Source organism: Sapajus apella, unplaced genomic scaffold (assembly GCF_009761245.1).
Source record: "Sapajus apella isolate SASKATOON/1434 unplaced genomic scaffold, GSC_monkey_1.0 scaffold32, whole genome shotgun sequence".
Taxonomy (NCBI): domain Eukaryota; kingdom Metazoa; phylum Chordata; class Mammalia; order Primates; family Cebidae; genus Sapajus; species Sapajus apella.
This window is the reverse complement of record NW_022436972.1, coordinates 15097638-15120616: the sequence shown is the minus strand read 5'-3', so window position 1 is coordinate 15120616 and position 22979 is coordinate 15097638. Positions and strand designations below refer to the sequence as shown.

Sequence of the window (22979 nt, the reverse complement as noted above, 5' to 3'; positions counted from 1 at the left end):
CGGCGGGACCGGCGTGTGGGGCTTCCCCTCCTGCGGGAACCCCCGCTCCCTCCTGGACTGGCGGAGCCATCCGTGGCTGCCTCGGGTGGAGCGGGGCGGGGCGGGCCCCAGCTTAGGGGAGGAAAGTGCAAAGACTCAAGGTTCAGGGCAAGCCCACGCATCTCGTGAGGCGATGCGGAGCACCTGGTGTCAGCGTCGCTAGGGGCAGGAGATGCTCTTGCACTTGTTTCCTCCCTCCTCGGGGACTTTTCTCCTGTAGCTCCGGAGCCCCCTGGACTCCGGCCCTGGAGACGGGGAGAGGAGGAAAAGCAGGGTGGGACACCCGCGCCTGGAAGTCTTTCCGAAGTCGGCTAGGAGGATGGCATGTCTCGTTTTATGGCTTTATCGTGGGACTTTAATCTGTGCTGCCGAGTCCCCCTCCTTGACTGCTCCAGTCCCGCCGAACTTCCTCACCCCTAAGTGCACCTGTCCCAGCCGGAACCGCTGGCCTGTGGTACCGGCGGGATGGAGATGGTGTTAGGATCTGGCCCTGCCTTTGTTTTGTTTTTAATATTCTCTTCTATTCTGGGGACTCAAACAATGAACTCAAACCTTTGGAGGCTAATTAGTTCTCTCCCAACAACACTGTTTTCCTGAGCGGAACAAAAGACAAATGCCTTTTAGGAGATGAATGTCATTAGAAAGGCTTCCAGGCAGCCCCTATCTCTAGAGGACTTTCCTGTGCAGAGTCAGCACCACATCCAGGCCGCGGGTCCTGACCCCGGAGGAAAGGGTGTCTTTTCCTATCTGGAGTAATCCTGGGGGAGGGCGGGAGCTGCCCAGACTACAGAAAGCCTCATTCCTGGAAGGTCGGAGAGGTTTTAGACTAATCTCAGGATTTGGCAACGCTGTGAGGGCAGGTAGAGAATCCAGGCCCACGATCAGTTCAGAGTTCTAACCCAACGCGGGGGAAGCTCCCCATACAGCCCCTCATGCCCCACCACTCCTACCCCAAATGTGGGACTTGACTCTCTAGGGCATTCACCCAGCAGTGGGCTTTCTCTCTTATCCAAGCTCATCCATAGTTCTCTACAGCACCCAATTATAATCTGGTGGAGTAACCTGATGCTAAATGCTAAACTCCCTTGCTTCTTCCCACACTTCGTGTAAGTGGCATTTATCAACTTTAATTGAAGATTCTTGGCTTTTTTTTTTCTGCCACTAGTTAGCTGGACCATGAATAGAAGAAACAAAGCAAAATTAACCGGCTCATTTGCAGCTGTGTTAAAGCGTTCATTAGTCTACTCATTTTTAATTTGCAGAGCTCACCTAAAACTGATATCTTTTTCAAGGGCTGTGTCTTAGAGAAGGGAAAGGAAGTCCTGACCCAGGGGGTGACGTGGCCCCAGGATCTGGACATTAGCATGACAGCTGCCAGGCCTCCTGGGAGGGGCTCACCAGTCCTGCTGACACCAGAGCTTCTGTTCTCAGCCTCTGTCACTAACATGTGTAGTTGTAGCAGGACAGAATTGTTTAAAGAATTATTGTATCACTACCGTCTTTAAGCTAAAGGAAAAATAGCATGCCTTTAAAATTGTTTCAATATATGCTTATTAGTCTTGTTTGCCATCTATTCATAGAGCCCTTGAATTTCAATTATCAAAAAGCTGTTCATCGTTTTCTTTTCTGGAGCTTGCCCCACATCCTTTACCCTATCCAGCTTTCACAGAGATTGTGTAGAAAGCACATAGAATGCACTCAATAAGTGTTTGCTATCGTTTTTGTTTGTTTTTGTTTTTGTTTTTTGAGACGGAGTTTTGCTCTTGTTGGCCAGGCTAGAGTGCAGTGGCGTGATCTTGGCTCACCACAATGCCCACCTCCTGGGTTCAAGTGATTCTCCTGCCTCAGCCTCCTGAGTAGCTGGGGGTACAGGCAAGCACCACCATGCCTGGCTAATTTTGGATTTTTAGTAGAGATGAGGTTTCTCCATTTGGTCAGACTGGTCTCAAACCTGTGTGAGCCACCTCACCTGGCGTATCATTGGTATTTTTTAAAATGCAAATCTGATCATGTCTCTCTCCTTTTCAAACTTTTATGGCTCTGTCATCTACAAATGCAAGGAATTTAACGTATATACCCTGACTCCTGTTACGGAGTCCATTCTTCCCTCCCTGGCCTTGTTTCTCAGCAGGTCCTTCTTTGCGCCTTGTATCTAGCCACATCCGACAGGTTTTTCTGTTTCTTTGCCTTTGTCAAGCTGCCCTCTTTGCCAGCTCTGCCCTTTCCACCTGGCATGCCTGTCTGCCAGGTGAAACTCTACTCTTCTTTCAAGACTCAGCTCAAGTGACACATCTGCTAAGGCAGTGATCCTTAATTTGGGGTCCATGAATTGCTTCAAGTTGTATGCAAAATGATGTGCTTTGTGAATTTGTATGAGAAGACAACTTATTTTTTTTTATCAGATTCTCAAAGTAGCTGGTGATTTCTTCCAAACCAAGTTTGGCAAGATATGAGACATTTCATTTTCAGCACACTGTGTGTGTCTGAGGTGTTGTGAGACATCCAAGTAAAGATGATGAGTCAGCAGTTGGATATATCTGTCTGGAACTCAGAAGGGAGGTCTATATGACATTGCATTTGGGAACTATTTACCTAAAAATGGCGATGGAAGCCCTGGGAGAGATTAAATCAACTGAAGTTAATAGCAAGCACTTACTTAGCATTTACTATGTGTCCCCTACTGTTCTAAGCCTTTATGTATTTCATGGACCCCTCGAATCCTGCAACAACTCTGTGCAGCAGGTGCTCTTTAAGACCAGCCTTGAGAAACTACAACATTTAAATGGCCAGTCAATGATAATGAGCTGATAAAGAAGCCTAAGAAAGAGTAGACATGGAGTCAAAGAAAGAAGAATATAAATCACTGAAGTCAAGGGAGGTTTGAGTTTTTGAGAAAGGAAGGAGAGATCAGCTATGCTACTGAGAAACTAACGAAGATGAGGAACGTGAAGCGTATTTTAATGGAGATGATGAAGGAAGAGTGGTATTTGACAGTGGGGTGGTGGAGGCAGGAGTCAGATTAGAGTGGCTGTAGAAGGCAGTAGAAGGTGAAGAAGAGAAGACAGATTCCTTTGTTTGGAAAAAAGAGGCAAAAAGAGGCAGTAGCTAAAGGGGAGAGTGGGTTGAAAGATTTCCTAAACATAGGCACTAATTGAGCAATCAGTGTGATAGAAAGGATTCTATAGAAAGGAAAAGGAGGAGGAGGAGAAAAGATGGTAATCCATAGTTTCGGCTGGCTTGCTTGCTTGCTTGCTTGTTAGTTAACCAGACAGGGTCTCTCTGTCACCCAGGCTGGAGTGCATTGGTGCAATCATGGCTCACGGCAACCTCAGACTCCAGGACTCAAGTGATCCTCCTTCCTCAGCCTTCTGAGTAGCTGGGATTACAGACCTGAGCCACCGACACCATGCCCAGCTAATTTTTTTTTTAATTTTTGTAAACACAAGGTCCTGCTATGTTGCTCAGAAACTGTCTTAAACTCCTGGCCTCAAGCGATCCTTCCACCTTGGCCTCCCAAAGCACTAGGATGACGGGTGTGAGCCACTGCTTCTGGCCCTGCAGTGTCAGTATTCTGAAAAAGTGGAGGCCGATGGACTTCAGTCCACAGGGGGATGGATGGCTTTAGGTAGGAGGCAGAACATCCCCTCCTGCAATTAGAAGGGCAGACAAGATGGGATTTCTATTTGGTGTAAATATGGCCCTTCACCATCTGAGGAGAATGGAGATTCAAATAGTTGTTTGGGGCAATGTTGAGTGGGTGCCCAGCTGAGATTTGCAATTATGTATTTACAGAGGTACAAGTTGCCCTTGTTATTGATTTTCCTGCAGCAATGCTCAACTACCTAGGGTCAGGCAGAGAGAGATGGTGGGTAGTTAGGTTTATCAAAGTTTGGGGGAAGGGTGTGTGAATAAAACACAGAAACAAGGGCTTTTAGGGTATTGCTTAAGCTGATTATCCACCCGTTCAGCAGCATGATGGAAGAAACAGTTCCGAGAAATTTCGTGGGTCCCACTGCCTGTGGGCAGGCCGGGCTGGTCACTTTGAAAGTTATAGTCACGAGAGCCAGCCCTCTTGCATTCAAATTCTTGCTCCTCCATTTAGGGACTGTGAAACCGTGATCCAGTGACTTAACCTCTCTCTGCTCTCAGTTTCCTCCTCTGTACAATGGGAATGGTGATAGCAGTACCTACCTCCTAGGGTTGGTGGGAGGATTAAATGAGCCTATATATTTAAAGCTCCTAGAACTGTGCCTGTTCAGTGTGTACAACCCTCAGTACATGATTATGTCTCACCGTATTATTGTTATGAAGAATACTCCAAATGATAAACTTAGAGTTTTGTATAATAAAAATGGTAAACTCAAGACCATATGTTCTTCAAGCTCATCACAATAGATGCTCTGTTGCTTTTAAATACTCTAAGTAATTAGATCATTTAGAACATCTGAGAGACTACAGGGCATGCCTCGGTATTCTAATAATTATATTTTACAGATGAGGAAGTGGAGACTTGGAGGGTACACAGTTCGTTAGAGGCATGAATTGAAGCCTGGGTCTCCAGTGTGCTTCCCACCTAGTGAAGTTGCCTCTCAAGGAGCTGTTTGATTTGTAATTAATTCTTGTTTTCTGCTCAGACATTTTCTTTTGCTTGAAATGCTGCTGTTGCTGTCTTGCCCACCTAACACAGGCCAAGACTAAAGGCAAACTAGTATTCTTCTGGGGCAATTGATGTCATTTTGAAACTCCCATTTTCCAAATCCAATTGAAAGAAGTCTTGTGCTCTTGTGTACTTTTTATTAGCAAAAACTGGCAAGTCAGCTGCTGATGGTAGTAAACTATCTTAAACAGAATCCCTTAAATAGAAGGACAGGCAGTTCCTTGTAAACGCAAATAAAAGCCAATGCTTTATCGTGACTGTTTCATTAGTGATGTCTTCAAGATTTGGCATCTGAGTCACTCTTTCACCTGTGATTGATTATTTTCATTCATTACTTTGGTCTGGCATTAATGAACTTCCACTTCCATCTCAGCTGTTGCTGAGCTTCTGAACGTATAGGGCCATATCATGCCCTGTTTCTTTGGAGGACCTGCAGTTGATACTTCACTGTGATTTAAAACATAACAAACAAATCAGGGGTCTAGAGTTTTCAAATAGGTAGATGGAAAAGAATAGGTGGGGTGAATTTTTAAATAGGACAGGTCTTTCAAAAGGTGAAAGAGGAAATACTGTATAGAAGACCAGATTGTTTGTTAGTTCTTTGTTATCTTTGTGTTCAAGGTGGAGCTAGTTAACACTAAATTTAATTCAGTGCAGTTAGGGTTATCAGATGAGGTTCATGATGCATTGAGCTGATGTTTTACAGAAACATCAAGATCAATTTTACAGAAATGCCAAGATCCATTCTTATGCCATGATTTTCCTAGAAAATAATTAGGAAGGTAGTGTATTATTTGGTAACTAGGCTGCTGTCTGATAAACTGTCTTAAGTACAGAACCTCTTTATATACAATCCCTCAATATAATATTGTAATTAACATATAGTCAAGGGACTGCATCTAGCTTTCTGTTCATTATTGGCACAAATACTAAATAAGTATAATATATGGAGATGTGTCTATTTGTCAGGTGTGTGAATGTACATAATTCTTGTGTTATTCTGCTCTATATCTTGTGTATAAATTTTTCATTCTGAATTCACCTTTTATGCTTCATTCTGGCAAAGTTGAATGTCTTATGCATAGCCAACTGAATGAATTCTTATGATGTGAGGCCAATAAACAGAAATCTCAAGGCAGGCACCCTACTGCTATTCCTTCCTGCCTAAAAAAAATGGGGGAGTACAGACTTGTCCATTAGAACCCTAATCAGATACCTGGTGGTTCTCTGAAATTGTTTGAACCTATTACTATGCATAAAATTGTTTCAAGCTTTATAGTTTGTCTTTCCTGGCAATATTTCTAGTAAATATACTTTTGATGTTATTTGAAATATATTTTAAGAGCGATAAAAATGTTTTCAGCTCAATTCAGTCTACATTTCCAACCATGATAATTTTTCTAAGGAAAAGAAAATAAATATGAAGCTATATTCATAAATACCTCATTGCTCTGTGTTTTGTAAAGGTGAACAACCAGGAACAATCATTTAGCCAACAAAAGTGTTGAATAAATTATAGTATATAACTTCATTTAAAATGACAATTACAGGAAATGTGTAGCAGCATGTTATGGTATCAAGTGAAAAAAGCAATTCAAAATTGTCTCCATCATTATGGCAATTGTGTACAAGTTTCATATACTGAGGATCAGAGGCTAGAGAGCAATGGGAGGCTGTAGGTGACTTTCTGTGTTTTTTCTGTGGTGACAGTGGACCGGGATGAAAGTTAGACTGCAAGCTAGGTCATCCATCACAAAGAGAGGGGTTTGTGTTTTACACTAGCGAGCTTGAATTTCATCCAGAGAGAGACATGATCAGATTTATCCTTTGCAAAGATTGGCTGCTGTATGTGGAGGGAACTGGAGCAGGATCAGTGTGGTTGTCAGAAGGCTGACCATTCGGCGGGCCTGACCCTGAGGTGCCCTTAGTCTCTAGAAACATGGAGGGACTCACAGAGGGGCATCAGTTATCCCAGCACCTGGCCTAAGACACTAAAATACCGTTGCACTTTAAGATTCTTGAACTATGTTTCAAGTGTAAATTTCATTCTACATACATATCCATCTGTATGCAGATCTTTAAAATGTATGCATATGTGAATCCCATCTGCTTGAAGAGAATTTGGAAAATCCTAGCTGAAAATACACATTTGAAAGCATAAAAGAAATAGAAATATGATGCGTTTTTATTGTGTGTTGTATTTGAATAGTCATGACGTTTCTTTAAAGTCTGGCCATCTCAAGGTGATTTTATTGTAATTGAGTTGTCTTCCTGTTGCATCTATCACAGTGGATGTTTGCTGAGCAGTCACTAAGTCTATATATAGTTATGTTTCTAAGTATCATTCTAAAGTTTATGTCCCAAATGGTTCCAGAAAGAATTTGATGCACCAGTACTGGATTACAAATCCTGGGCTTCAGAACGTCGCTAATTCTTGCCTCTCCCCTGTCTATTGTCTCCCTTAGCCAGGGTGTCACCATGGGCTAGCCAGTCAATCCGTTCTGCCTTCAGACTCCTTCCTTTCCACCCACCTGCACACTCCAGTTGCTTATCATTGCTCACCTCCTGGTCTTGGTACAGAGAGTATCACTTTAATTTCCTAGTCAATAAAATTAAAAGTTGAAATATATATATGAAAGCAGTTTGTAATATATAAAGGGATATGCATATGTTGGTAGTTATTCTTTCCAGTTTTAAAATTCATTGATTCCATAACTACTAAAGTATTTCATTTGCAAAAGTGAAAACCACATGTTGTTTTCTTCCATTTTGTTCCTCAACCAATAAATCAGTGCAGCATTTTGAGTGATGTAGGTTATTTTAACCAGTAAGAGGCATGCTGCTTCTGATTTTTAAAAAATGTTTTGCATGTACTTTTTTTAATGTGGCAAGAAGTTCAATGGAGTGAAAATTGGATGATTCAAGAAAGGCAACAGGAGACTAAGGAGATAAAAAGAACGTATTTCTATAAAATTAAACATAATTAAGCAGTTTATTTGCATAACTACGTTCCCTAACTACCATGGCAGAATAAATCCCTACGTGCTAAAGTGATTAATTTCCTACTGAGAATGACTTTGGGACACTAGGGGAAGAAAATAAACAGCTTCCATACCAAATTTGTTGCCAGAGAGGATAGTCTTAACAGCTAAATAAGTAGGGCAGAAACTTAGTAGAGATTAAGCAGATCCTTGGCCAGAGCCCCACTCTTATGGAGGCCAAATGCCAGCCGCTGATTTCTCAGCATAGAAACTGAAAGGGCATTTTCACTCCAGCCTTAGCCTGCCTCTTCCTTTTCTCTATCACAGCTCACATCCTGTTGCTCTAATATCCAGCAGGCTGTCTTCTCAGATGGATCTGAAATTGGTGGAAATATCATTGTACCTTTGTTTACTGGTGATCAGCCCCACCTTGAATGTGGAAGCCTTCCCAGCTGAGGTTCCCTCTCTCCTCACACTGAGGATCCTCTGCTTATGTCAGCAAAGAACTTTTCCCCATGGTGTGGTGCTTATTTGCAGTGGTTTAACCTTTTGAGTGAATCTGTGAGTGGTGAATCTGCTGAAAATTTTTGGCCTTCACCCCAGAAAAATAACCATTGAAAATTTTTGCTGAACCTTTAGATGGCTTCTTCCAAACCCCATTAGAGGAATTCACAGAACTCATATGAAGGACCCCAGAATTCTAAAGTGCTTTAAAGTTTTTCTTTCAAATTCAGATATAACTTTATTTTGCATAAAATGAACCTTAGCACTACCGTTTTTAATTGGTGACATTTCTTTAGCAATTAAATGCCACTTACCATTGACTGTTTAAAATTCTGGCTTGAATAAATCATTTGGATAAGGAATTCTACTAACACTGAGGTCTTGTGTTTCAGGTCCGACTACAGCCACCTGTCCTCCACCAGCAGTAAGTATCTTTTAAACATCCTTCAGCATTCTCTGACGGTCCCCCAAAAGGTCAATACCATAGAGGCCATCAGTATGTACATGTTATTATAGTAGGTAAGAATCACCAAAGGCATCCTTGCCAAATAATGTCGTACAGGATGATTAGAAGCAGAGGCTTTTCCTGGAGAATCTGATCATACAGAAATTCAGCTTGAAGGATGTAACCCAGACTTTATCAGCTGCTTGTGGATGCTTCTAGGAGCATCATCTCTGAAGAATCTAAGGTAGCACTTTCATTGAACAAACATTATACCTGCTACCCTCAGGCAAACAAAAAGCTCAGAGCACAATTCCTAGATCCATGTGGTTGCTCCAATTCATCTCTTGCAAAATCTCTTCCCTTGCATGTCTGCATCTGTAGGCAAATATCCTTCCCTCTCCAATGGAGGGAGCATCTATCTCTGGCAAAATCCTGCAAAGTGTGTTAACAGTTGGAACAGTGATAGCTAAAGTGGAAAAGTGATAGCTAAATTCCCTAATTATAACCTACATCGGTTATACATGCCCATACATATGTACCGATACATATGTACATCGATATGCATATATATCAGTATGTATAACCGATCTAGGTTATAATTAGGGAATTTAGCTATCACTTTTCCACTTAAATGTGGCTAAAAGGAATACAGACATTGTTATCAATCCATCATCCTGTGTTTGTAATTCCTGGCTTGTAGGTGGTTACTATATGTGGCAAAAAAAATGATCAGGTATATGTTTATAAAGACACTCTGGTTATTTAAAAAGTGCTTATATTTAATATTAAAGTATAGGTAAATGTACTCATGACAAATTATGCCTCATAACTAGAAAGAATTGAGAGTGATTAAAATTACTACATAAATGACCAAAGCCATTCAGATTGATTGAACACTTATTTTAAATTAACAAAAGTAATTGTCTTACAATAAAAGCCCTGATTGTTTAAATCAGTGAATACTAAATTGTTTTGCCCTATCTCACTAGCCTGTTAAACTCTCAATTCTAAATAGTTCCCAAATGGAGAGACACTTAATTGGATTATTCTATTTATTGATGTTGTGGCTTAGTTTTCCTTTGCAATAATTGACTGCAGAAAGTTTTATATCTCGATTTGTGATTTAGTGTCAAATTATATTTCATTATTAGTATAACTGCAATGAGCAATTTCTGGTCAGTTCAGCCAACTGGAGACCCAATGTTGCCCCTTAGTTATTAAGAACCATTAGTAATAATGAGAATAATGCTTCAGAGATTTGCGCTCATTCCCCGAAGCTCCTGCATTCCTAAAACCAGAGAAAGCTCAGTTGAACTCTTTCTCTGTGCCACCATTTTCATTCCACTCAGTTTTACCCAGAGGCTACATTTCTTTTAAGAATGATTTTTCTAAAATACTTGTGTGAAGCCTTGGCTCAATTTGTAGCTCACAAATCAGTCCTCTGGGTCACAACACAACATCTCTATAGCTATCAAAACTGGTAATTTGGTGTGGGATGTTTTTCTCTCCATTATTTTAATTGCAGTCTCTGAGTTGGAGTTTCTATTCATGCAGCTGGGATCAATACTCTGCTATGGCTCTTCCTTTCTACTTTAACTGTTTGGTGGTTCCTGCCTCAGTCCTTAGTGTCAGGGCCTCTTGGAGAATGAGTGTGTATGTGTTTCAGTTAGGAAATGTATTTGACTACCATGATGGTGAAAAATAATGGTTAAACAAGTAGGGATTATTTTTTTCTCTAATGTTTAAGAAAAAAAGAATAGTCCGAGAAGGCAGTGCAGGTCTGGTGTAGAAGCTCCTTTTGTAGTTTAACTACACCGTTCTCAGCTTTTGGCTTCCTTTTTTGTCTCAGAGTTACAACATGGCTGCCTCCACCCCAGCCATCACATCCCTGTTCTGAGCAGGAAGAAGGAAAGGGGAAGGGCAGAGAGTACCTGCCAGCTGAGCCATCCCCACTTTTTAAGGAGTTTTCTCAGAGACTCTACTCAGTAATGTTTACCTTTATTGGTCGCATGTTTATCTTGGACACGTTTATCCCTAGTTACAAGGGAGTCTGAAAAAATCTTATGATTTCTTTAGTTACATTGTCACATACTGTTTCTATTAGTAAGGAAGAAGGGGAGAGTGGATACCGGGGCTGGGTGACTGGCAGGGACTGTCCCTGCCTCAGCACCTGCATGGTTCCTGGCCTCCCTCTCCTCCCAGCCAGGAGCATAAATCCTGGCCCCACTCACTTTCAGGGAAGGCCAGTTGAGCAGCCAGTGAAGAGTAACATAGTTGACCCTGTTTGAAAAGATTTGGAAACAGTTTTAAAACCTCAAGTCTTAAATCCTTTAAAGTATCAATTTGACAATGCTACAATAAGAAAAATTTTCCCAGTTGATTTTTGAAATAATGTTTGCCTACAAACTACATAATCACATGGGTCTGAGTGTGGAGAAGGGTAGTGAGTTTGACATTTATCCTGATTTAGTTGCAGAGCCTCTCCCAGTCACAGTCGAGACGGGGTGGCACCGTCTGTGTCCAGCAGGGTCCCGGGCTGCCCCTGCCCTACAGCTGCATTGTCCCAGTCCCCATTGTCATCCTGGGAGCAGCTCCTGCATCTCATTGTCATTCTGCCGCTGCTGTCAGCCTCTCTCAACTCAGTGCCTTCTGAATGATTCCCGATTCCTGTTGAGAATTGAGAGTTAATTCTAATCATTCACTGTTACAAAGTGGATTATTCTCTGTCTGCAAGTGGTTCTTACTCAACATTCACATGATGCTCCTTTACCCATTTGCTCCTGAGTTCACAGGGGCAGAAATGCTTCCTTGGGGTGAGCTAGCAGGAGCATCGACCTTGTTGCCCGTTTGTCCACAGCTGAGTTTTCATTACTAGGCATTGTAATGAGACCTCCCTCCAGAGAGCACCATTCTATTTAGTTGTTGTCTTTCCTCAAAATGCAGGGGGCTGCTTCCTCACACCAGGTGCCCCATGGGAGAAAAAGAAAAGTTATCACTAAGCAAAGGGTACAAGAGTGGTGGCGTGTTTAGGTGTCCTGGGTTCTAGTTCCAGTTCCACCATGAATTAGCCACATGCTCTTGGGTCATTCACCCTCTCTGGGCCATCATTTCCTCCTCTGTAAATGAGACGATTGGGCTGGAAAGCTTTTAAGGATTTTTTTTCCAGAAGCTCTAGGAGCTTGAGATATGAAATGTCCAGGAAACTCCTCTACAAAGAAATGGAAGGAGAAGGAAAGAAAGAAGCAGGGAAGTGCTGAGGCCTCTATACCTTTTGTATTTGCTCTCTTTTTGACTCAGAATAAAACTCTGGAGGCCTGGGCATCCTCTCTCCTGGCCTATAGTGCAAATCCCAAAGCAAGGGCTGGCCAGAATCAACCCGAGCTTCTCTGAACTGTGGGCTGCCTGTACATCCGTCACAGTAGAGAGACTGTGGGTGAGAGGCAGCAGCTGCTCTTTGTCCCCCTCCCCTCCCAGACCTGCACAGGTCTAGGGTAGGAGCAGGCATGTGGACTGCTGGCCATTGCCCTCTTTTCCTCCACCTCACAGATTACGGAACTGCTCTTCGCTGACTTGTTCAAATCTTGGGGGGCGTGACCAAGGGGCTTCTTTAATGATGGTTTGGTTTTGCCTGGGTGAAATTTTTTTGGTTGCAATTGGTTCATTTGCCTTTTTCAGATTGACAAGGAAGGCAAACTTTTTCTTTTTTTTTTTCCAGTGTTTTCTGAAAGGCTAAACACACTGTTGGCACTCAGGAAATCTCAACAAATCATAATTCTTGCTAAGGAAGATTAATTTTTACTTTCAGAATTCTGTTTTTCCAGAAATCTGGTGAGATCATCAAGCTGCTATGTAAAATTTACATTCTTATGTGGTTTAAATAAAAGGGGGGGAAGTTATTTATAAATGAGAAAAAAGAAAAACAATAATTATGCCAGGAAAAAAAAATCAACTCTGCCACGTAATGCTAATGAAATTTGCATCATGTGTGATTGGATATTTCCATTCAAATAAAGGTTATAATCATACTTAATTACTCTTAGAAGATATTAGGAACTTAAAAATTATATTTTTAGGAAAGTATAACATTTATTGAGGCTCTCTAGCCCCAGAATAAGCTGATAGGAAGTAGTTGAAGATTTAACTAGTCCCATTTGAGGCTGTTCTGTGGGAACTATCGCTATTTTTTCCTCTTAATTTTGCCTTTAAAACCACTCCTCCTCAAAACTGAGGATGGTCGTGAACACTTTATCTGGCTGGCACCTTAGGAACTGCCAGTGATGGCAGGAATGCCTTGTAAACAGCAGAAAGCTCAAATGGTAAAAGATCGGGTGAAGTGATAGAGGGCTGCTCCCAGCCACTTGGCGATGCCCTGAGGAATTATCAGGCTGTGGAAGTCAGGGAGAAAAGGCCATGAACAGCGTGCTCTGCTGATTTGCACCTGGGAACACGTACCAAGCTGTGCAAAAAAGGCATACATTATGGGTGGCCGTGAGCCACTGAAAGTGTTCTTCAACCTACTGGGGCCTCAGTTTCCTGCTCTCTTGCATTTTGGCCCTATGTTTTTTTTCCAGCTTCCTGCTCTGTCCCTCCAGTAACTCAGATAGCCTCCCTCCCTGCTGACATCCTCCCTGCTGCTTTCCTGGAGTCTCCATGTCTGTGAACTGCCCTCGAAGCTGCCCTAAGTAGGCACAGCTGCTGCTCTGGGCCTCTGGATACACTCTCTTGTTGAGGGAAAAGGGGTCAGGTGGATCACAGGTGTTTTTCAAATAGGCAAGTCCAGGTGTCTTGGTTAATTACAAGGCACTCTAGCTGTTCTAGAGCCACCACAGGGACTTGTCAGTTCTGCTTCGCTGCTTTGTCTGGAAAGACATCTCATCCCTTCCTAAGGCTGTCTTTTCTCACAGGTGTCTCTTTCCACATAAATGCTGCCTTCTCCCTTTAGTCTGCCAGCCGTTTCAACATTTTCTTGCAAGTTCATGATACTAATGCAAAATGATGTCTTGATTTTGGCCTTGGCCACACTTTTGCAACCCCTCAGCATTTTGGAGGGAAAGATTAGCTCATTGTGAGATAATTAAGCAATTCAATTTGTGATAAGCCAGTGTAGGAGCTTTGAAAGCAACACATGGGAACAGATATGATTGCATACTGTAGAACTCCTCACCAGTGGGGAATGCATGAATACATGTGATCCATGTCTCCATATCCAAGACCTAAATTCAGACTTGGGATAATAAAGTATTTATTATTTTCTTTTTGCTTTCATTAGAGGAAATGATAATTTATTGACAGATTTTGCTTATTTTAGAGCCAGTTTTTCATTACATCTCCAGAAAAGGAAGATCAGTGTGTCAGAAGAGATGCTAGTACCCAATTTAACTTTGATCCATTTGTAAATGTTAGAGTCTTTTTTTTTCTTCTGTGTAAAATATTTTCCCTGTAATTCTCAAAACAAATATTATTTCAGAGTCTTATTCCACAAGATCTAGCCAAAACTCAAATCTATTTATTAATTCTCATAAAGAACAATTTTAGCTATTGAACTGGCTTAATTTTGTGATTTAGCATAGAATTGGCAGTGTTCACAGGTTTTTGAAAAGACTCAAAAATCCACCTGTTCCATCCCTGGCCCCCCACCCCACTGCAGTAAAAATGTCAGAAAGAAGTCACCAATATTCTCTAAATTCGAATGTAGTCTCTTAGAGTTAGCTGTATACCTTGAGTGTCTCAGTTCAGGCCTGCCCCTATTTTCATTAGATTTTTACTTCCTTAGCTTCCAAAGGGCTTATTAGTAATACTAATGATTGTTTAATATACTGTAATAAACCCAGCAGTTGACACAAAACAAATGAAAGCACTGGGGAGATGGTGTACTTATTTCCAAGTGGAGGAAAATCATAGGGTTTTGAATTTCTGCTCTACCATCCACAGAGCTGGAAGCACTTGAGTGTGCAACTTCCAGCCAGTGAACTCCAAATAAGAACTATTTCCATTTTTATTACATTTAACACCATGTTCTGGCACAACAGTTATGTTTATTTGCAGAACTGTTCTCAAAGGAGATGCAGGGTGAGCTGTGGCACAGCAGGAATGAGTCTGCTGCCCTGGCTCGGGTTCTTCATGAGAAGCTGCATGTTGGACAGTGGTGTTGGGGATAACGTGTTCCATCTTAGTGTGTGGCCACGGCTGCAGAAACCAGTGAGAAACCACTGAAATGCTGTACCTGTGGACAGATCAGTCTGATTTCCTTATCCAATCTGTCTTATTTTGTGGCTTCTCCTTCATTCTGACTGTAGAAGTAAAGCTTTTACTCAGTATCTATTGCATTCCTGGCATGGGGCATGTGGTATACCTATAGCTACTGTTCCTGTTGGTGTATAGGAGAGCACCCTTAAGGTTTCTTTTCTCTGCCCCCAAAAGGCAGAGGCCTCACTCCAGCTTTCCTTACCTGTGGAGAGAGGGCCCTGCTGGTGGTGGCTCTTCCTACAACCCCAGATGTTAAGGCTTTCTGTAGAGGGGGTTGGGGATATTTGTCATGTTCCTGGGCCCGCCTCTTAGGGCTGGAGCCATTTAGCATGCAGCTGGTAGGTGACACTAATAAAAAGGCCACAGGCTTGGGTGCATCATTTATGGCAGGACTGGGTTTTGCAGCCACTCAGGTGGTGGCTCAGCCACAGCCTCAGAGCCACAGAATGCCAGCTGGCATGGGTCAGGGCATCCTGCTTGCTTCACATTTTGTCAGCGGCCCAGGGAAGGCATTATGGCCTGGTAGAGCATATAAAATCACCAAACTGGAAAACTTTCTGCTCAGAGTGTGGTCCAGGGACCATTGCATCAGCAGCACCAGAAGCTTGTTAGAAATACAGAATCCCAGGCCCCTGAGGCCAGTAAGTTGTATGTACTGAAATTTTGAGGAACACCGGGCTAGCCCATCTCTTTGTTATGCGAGCTCACTCTTAAATCATCCCTGACACATGTGGCTTATCTGAATCTCTTCCTTTGGGATTCTAATTTTTAAAACCTATAGGCTCTAGGATCCACCTAATATCTAGATTAAAATTTTTTCACTTGATACTTACATTTTTAAGTTTATGGTAATTGGAAAGATTATGTTCATCCACTGAGAGTGGTTTATTCTAAAACACATGATATATCCCTTATGAAGAAGGTAGAGGTGTGTGTTTGGGGTTTGTCTAAGAAGCAGCTAGCAGCCTTACCTGTAGGACCATGGAAGTGGCAAATGAAACCTCTGAGATGAAGGGATCTACTGAAGCTGAACGTGTGAGTCCATTAGACTGTTATTCCATAGAGTGGGGCCTGTATATTCAGAGTCCTCTGAATGGGAACCTGAAAAGCTAGCCAGTCTTAACTATCTGACAGTTGATAAGAGAAAAGCAATAACCAAAGATATGCATCAGGAAATCACAGGGTAAGGACAATACACAACACAGACAACTCCTTTGATGCTTTGCTACACTGGCATCCATTGCCAAAAAAATATGGTTAGTCCTCTGGCTTCAAAGATAAGTTTGAATTGTGTGACTTCAACTCCACAGAGGATGTTGATTTCTATCCAGGATATGAAAGAAAAATGGAGGCAGACTTCTTATGACTACATTTTTTTACCCCCTGAAATGCTGAAGTGGTACTTTGGGGATATCTGATCTACCAGAATTGTCAGGATTTCCCCCAAGAGAGGAAGCAAAAGTGAGTAACTACCACTACTCCTTACCTTGATGTGCCTGGTGCTTTTCTCAATTTCAAAATAATTTTTTGTTACCCAAATAATACATAGTCATTGTAGAAAAATCAGAGAATATAGATTCACAAAAAGAAGAAAACCCAGAATCCTACCATGCAGAAACAACCATTATACATAATTTGGTGTCTGCCTTTATAGTTTTTCTGAACATCTATATAATTCTGTAGATATATAAAATTTTGAGTAATAACTTGCTAAAAATGGCATTGTATATTGCATATATTGTCTTATAGTCTAATTTTCTAACTGTAATGCAAACATCTTTATATGCCAGGAAACTCATTTCTATAATAGTTTGAAGATTCATACAGTATTCCCTTATATTTCTGCACTGTACTTTATTTACAAGTGCCCAATTGTTGGTCCTACAGGTTTTATTCACTTTTTCACTACTGTAAACAGCATTACCAGGAACATCTTTGTAATAGGTCTTTGTGCACATCCTTCCTTATTAGAAGAAACTTCTACAGTTGGAATTGCTGGGGTAAAAAGTTTTTGATCCCTATTCCCAGGCTATTCTCCGAAGGTGCCATTTCACTCTCCCACAGACATGGATGAGAGTGTCATAAAAACTGTGATTTTATGTACACAAAAGATTATCTGGATAGATACATACGTAGATAGATAGGTTTTTTAAACAATGACAGTGAGTAAAATTGCTCAGTGGAGTACGTTATAAACAGGGAGACTTTCGGGTTTTGGAGACCCACAGGGAAGTCTTTTCTGCTCCCCTCTCTCAAGCGTGGTATTGGTGACAATCCTGCTTCAGCCTCGGACCACAGTAACAGCCATAGCAAAGCCATCAGTGCTCTGTCCAGCCTTTATGGAAAATATTTTCCACTCCAGTAGAGCTTCTATCTTTATTCAACATCCACACTGCTGCCTTTAACCCCTGATGGGATAGCAAGTTGGAAGTAGCTGAAAATTGTGATGCAAAAAGTCAAGTCATATCCATTCAAGGTTACAAAATTCAGAGTCAACAGAAAACTCAGATGATGCCATCAGTCTTTCTTCTTTCCACACCTAGGGGGCTTTCTAAAACTAGGGGGCTGGACTGTCTGTCTTACCAATCGATAAATGTGGAAGAATCCTTCTTCTTCCACATTTATGAAACGTCTATTTTTGTGCATCATCTGGTTTGGGAAGGGAAGGAATGTTCCATGTGCTCTCACTCCCCCTTTTATTTTGACCTGACCCTGACATCTTCTCACCTTATTATTGGCATACAAAGGAAGTGAAGCTGAGCAGTTCAACCTGTGCTTAGAAGAATAATTTTCCTTTTTGTAACAAGAGTAGTTGCAAGGAGTGTTTCCTTTGTCATTTATGGAGATAACTGGGCTTTTTCTACAAGTCCATATTTAATATTTCATTGCCTCAGGCTGGAGGAGAGTGAGGCTCAAACATGTAAAGCCACAGATAACCTGAACTAGAAAGCGGGAGGTCTCTCTCTGAGACAGTGTGATGATTGCCATCTGTTAGATTGTAACAGTTTCTGCTCTCCATTGAGAACTCCTATAAGAAACTCCTACTACACTGAATATGAATTTTCAGTAAGCAGCTAAGATGTAAAAGTAGTACTGCTTTATTTCTCTACAAATGAGCTGAACTTCATCTTGAGCTGCTGCCATCACCCCCTATGTGAAGACGAAGTGTTGCTCTTCCTGGGGATCCCCATGCCTGCAGGGCTCAGCCCAGAAGCGGCTCGATCCATGATCCTGTCTCAGAACCCTTCTGGCATACAGATTTTGGCCATGTTCCTTCCAGTCATCTTCTTCCCACCAGAAGCCCCAACTTGGCATCTGAGCTGGAAAAGCCGCCCTTGCTGCCTCACGTGTTCTTCTGCCTTCTGGTTCACAGTGTGAACCCTCTGCTCTAGGTTTTTAGCCTTTCCTGGCTCAGAAAGCCTTTTCTGTCTCCAAAGCCCAGCTCTTGCAATAGAGAGCCTTGCCCTTCAAGACCATTTCCTCCGCTATGGGTTAAAACAAAATTTTCAGAAATTTGATTACTAAGTTTATCTGCTGCCATCCTCCCTGAAGCAGTGAACAGCCTGGACTCTGTAGGTGGAGGGCCCCAAGGTGATAAAGCTGTGGGAAAGGGAAACATGGCTATGATTCCTGTACTTCATTCTCGGCATCATTTAGAATGTTTCATCTCCCATTTGTATTTTGGTTACATTTGTCACGTATGAAGGTCTTGGCTTCTCAATTAGATTGCAAGCTGCACAAAGGCAAGGACGAGCTATATCTCCTCCTATTTGCAGTCTTTGGGGCCTTCAATGAGAGCGGGCACTTCAGGACTAAGCTCAGCTGAAGTATAAAGGAGAGTGCCCCAAATTGGGAGATGTTCATTTTCTTTCTAGACCCACCATAGATAAGTGGCCAGATTTCATCTGTAAAACTAGGGGCTGGACTGACTGTCTTACCAATCCTTAATTTTCTAGTCATGCCCAGTATGTTTGTTCTCCAAATGGGCCCAAGGTATGCATTTTCTAAGGAGACTTGGAAACAAGGACTGGAGACTTTGTCAGTATTATATTGAAATGTTCAAAACACTTCAATATTCCACTGAATTTTAGGCCAAAAAAAAAAAAATGAGTCCCCAGGCTCCATCCATTTCCTACATTGCTTGTTTGATCATGAGCAAAGCCAATGCTGGATTTCGTCACTGCTGCATCTGCGGCGTTCAGGACGTGTTTTATAAGCACATATGCAGCGGCTTCTCTTAGAAGAGTTGCAACAGCTAATCACTGTTCATCTGATTTCTCAACATCCTGCCAGAATAAATCCCTTTTTAAAATAAATCTTCACTAATATAATTGTAAGGATTCCTCCCACGAGCTCTAGTGTAAGACTGAGAGGCCTGGAGCTTCCTGATGCACAAATCCTCGGGATAGGCTTAGGCGAACATCTTCTCTTTTGTTGCTTATTGTTTGGTTCTTTTTGGTAGATTTCTTTCATTTCTTAATACAAGATGAATATTAATTCTGTCCTCTTGTTTCCAAGCCCTGCTCTGTCATCTCCGGATCTCCAGTATTTGTTGAGATTCTGACTTTCTCAGAACGACTTTGCTATAAATGAAAATGACAAGCACATAATGTGTAGAGAGAATTGAAATTACTGAGAAGAAAGGACTCTGTGTAGAATGCTACAGCCTCTTCAGGCATTTCGAACTCTCGAATTTTTCTGCGAGAGGAGTCTTAGTACATCATTAAGCATGGCACATTGTTGTGTGTCAGACCTGCATTACCTTCTCATAAACTTTCAAAATCCTTGCAGTCCCAAGGACTTACACACACATGCTAGATATGTTTAAGTGCTTCTAGCTGCAATTATGCCTCCTCAGACTAATTACACATCAACCTCCTGGTCTTCTCTCAGAATCTCTGTCAAACTGTGTCAGAATTTAAAGTGTCTCATTCTCTGGTTAGTATCCAGCTTTTGCTCCCCTCCCCACCCACTCCCTGCTTTTTTCCCATCAAGAGAGTATGTTTCAGAATGACGGACCTGAATGAAGCTTAGAAATGCATTTTAAGAAAGATGGATGCCCCATTTCCAAGTGGAAAAAAAAAAGCAGGGTATCTAAAGTATCTGCCTTACTTTCTATATATTTTTTTCTTAATAGTGTCCTGGTTTTAGAATGAGCTCAGGAATATGCATTAGACATCCAGATCCTTGACATTGTTTCTGCAGCAAACAATTAAAAAAAAAAAAAGAGAGGGCAGTCAAATAACTGTGATAGCATTGGCACCCTTCTTACAAAAGCATGAGAGGGCCTATAGACCAGAAAGCTCCCTTATTGTACTCCTCTGCCAAATGAAAATAGAAGTTTTGGCTTAAACATTTCAGCCTACGGTCAGCTCTTCAATTACAGGACAGTTCTGTGAATTCAGGCTGAGGAAGTTTATGAATGCAGTTTGGATGTCCATGTTAAAAATCCTATATGTCACTTCACTGCTACCACAGGTCACTATTTCCAAGACTGCCTCTAATTTCACCTTCATTTTGGGGCTGGCACTGCGACCAGCCTCACTACTTTCACAGCCCAAAATTGCAGGCCAACCAAAGGCCTTTCCAAAATTATAAAATTACTAAGAATTAACAAAGTCTGGAATTTTGTCTTAAACATTGGTGGAGTAAGGGAGTTGCTTACACATTTTTAATTAGTTCAAAGTTTCAAAGAGCTGGCTTCTAAAACTGTGGAAAAAAAAGAGATGAAGGCAGGTTATTCATTACATTCCGAATGAATAGTGTCTCCCAGGAAGGAATTTGGAGGCCCCTTTCTGAAGGCGTTTGTTTCTGGTGTTCTGGGGAATGCCTCAATGTCCAGAGGCCGGCCCTCTGTGAGTTTTGTGTTCATCGTCATGCAGAGCTTTTTCCTCCAGCTTTCAGATCTGATTTTTTTTTTTTAAGATGGAGTTTCGCTCTTGTTGCCTAGGCTGGAGGGCATTGGCACCATCTCAGCTCACTGCAAGCTTCTGCCTCCCACCACATCCAGCTAAATTTTGTGTATTTTTAGTAAAGATGGGCTTTCGCCATGTTGGCCACGCTGGTCTTGAACTCCTGAACTTGGGTGATCTGCCTCCCTCTGCTTCCCAAGGTGCTGGAATTACAGGCGTGAGCCACTGTGCCCAGCCAAGATCTGGTCTTTCTTCATAGTGTCAGCCTGTGTTCTGGACTGTCTTTGTTGTGTGTGTGACACACTGTCTCACCTGAGTTTTATGCCACTGGATCATGTGGATCTGATTGGCAGACCAGTGTCCCAGCCCCCAAGCTACTCAATGCCACAGAGGGGGGCTTTAGAAATGCAAATAAGGAGTTTATTCAACCTTATGCAGGTCTCAAGCCAGGCTCCATGGCCAGATTCCTAAACCAAACAGCCTGCAACAGCTGGAGGTGCCCTTGTTCACAGTCTGTTGGCCTCCTGGGGGATTAGTGGGCATTGGGGTGTTGGCAGTAGTTTTGGCACTGGAATGGGGCACGGCAGTTTATTCAGTTGATGGTAAGGGGTTACAGCCGCTGCCTTGGAAACCACATTGAGTGTGTATGTTGAGTGAATGTCTGTAGGACTTAGCTCTCCAGCTTTGTCTTCTATATTTGCTTATTGTCTATCTCCCTCACTAGATTATCAGCTCTCTGAAGGCAGAGACTGTTTTATTCGCCACTGTATCCTCTAGTGCCTGGCACATGGTGGGTACTCAGTAAACATTCCTTGATTAAATAAATGATGCAACTACATTGCAAATTGTCAGTGACAAATTGTGTCTAAAGTGGCAATCATATTGTGGCCCAAAAATTCTAGAATGGGCCTAGAATATCTTGTCATATCCTGAGACTTGTTCAGGAAGTTCTTTGGAATGAAAGATACCTTCAACTAGACATGCCCGTTGTTGGGGAGTGGGTGCTCTGGGGACACACCAGTTGGCCAGTTCTGGGAGAAAGCCTTGTCTGGCAGGTACCAGCCAGCAAGAGGCAGTGCAGGCAAGGCTGATCTGAAGCCCAAGACTGCAGGGAGTGGTAGACAGAGAGTCAGAACTCTATGTCTGCAGGGCCCTGGCACAGGCAGCACTGAGGTAGGTCCAGCACCCGGAAGTCTGTCAACAGACAGGACTTCCATCTCCTGCCCTCTTCTCCTGAAGACTCCAGCTGAGGATGCCCACCTAGGTGAAATGGCCAGCCCATTCACAGCAGGCTCTCCCACCTAAGGTAGGTGAAGGAGCTAAGCCATGATTTCAGAGCCCTAGCCAATTTGGGACAAAAAACAAAAAACACGAACACAGTGATTCCAAGTGAAGTGGCATCATTCATCTGGGATAATACCTGAGGTCTGTCATCTCATGCCAAGGAAATCAAGGATGTGGACACAAAGGGAATGAGATTAAGAGGAGAGCTTTAATAAGTGAAAGAAAGAGAAAGGCTATCTCCTGCAGAGAGAGGGCTCCGGAGCCGGTTTCCAGTCTGCAGCAAAATGCAAGGGGTTTTATAGATGAGCTTGAGGTGGTGGTGTCTGATTTACATAGGGCACAAAAGATTGGTTGGACCAGGTGTGCCATTTTCATAATGTGCAAAAAACTGGTTAGGACTGTGTGTGCCATTTGCATAGCATGCAAAAATCTGGCTGCTCCCCACTTTAATCTTTTATTATGCAGATAGGTTCTCTGCCATGTTGCCTGTTCCTTTACTGTTCACATGGTGACAAAAGGGAAGAGGGAGCCTCCATGTTGAACATACTTGGCCCTCAGGTAGTCCTTTTCTGTTGGCACAGCTGCTGGCATTCATCCGTGCAAGCTTCCAGCTTGTTATACCTACAGCTCGAATTTTCAGGCTCCTCTTTGTTAGAAAGTAAATTTGGGGGCTGCTTTTTTGTTAAAAGCAAAATTCTGGCAAGGGCTCTTTACGCTCACTATCTGCCTAAATAATTTCTATCTCCTGTATCACAAGGATTGTGGCCTTGAGAAGTGAGAGGATGTACTAGTGAGGAATACAGATCCGGGGTTCAGACAGCTCTTGCTGTTCTCCAGCCAAGTGGTCTTGAGCAGGTCAGTTAGCGTTTGATCTGCAAAATGGGGCGCATAGTCCTCTGTCATCGCATTTA

At 42.4% G+C, this 22979-nt stretch overlaps 1 protein-coding gene across 1 annotated transcript in view; it reads left to right on the top strand.

Moving 5' to 3' along the window:
* The window catches only part of FAM124A (family with sequence similarity 124 member A), a 57242-nt gene that overhangs the window by 318 nt on the left and 33945 nt on the right, over nucleotides 1–22979 (top strand). The window contains exon 2 of the mRNA XM_032294570.1: nucleotides 8574–8605. Coding sequence (XP_032150461.1) covers nucleotides 8574–8605 — 32 coding nt within the window. The remainder of the gene's footprint in view (nucleotides 1–8573; nucleotides 8606–22979) is intronic.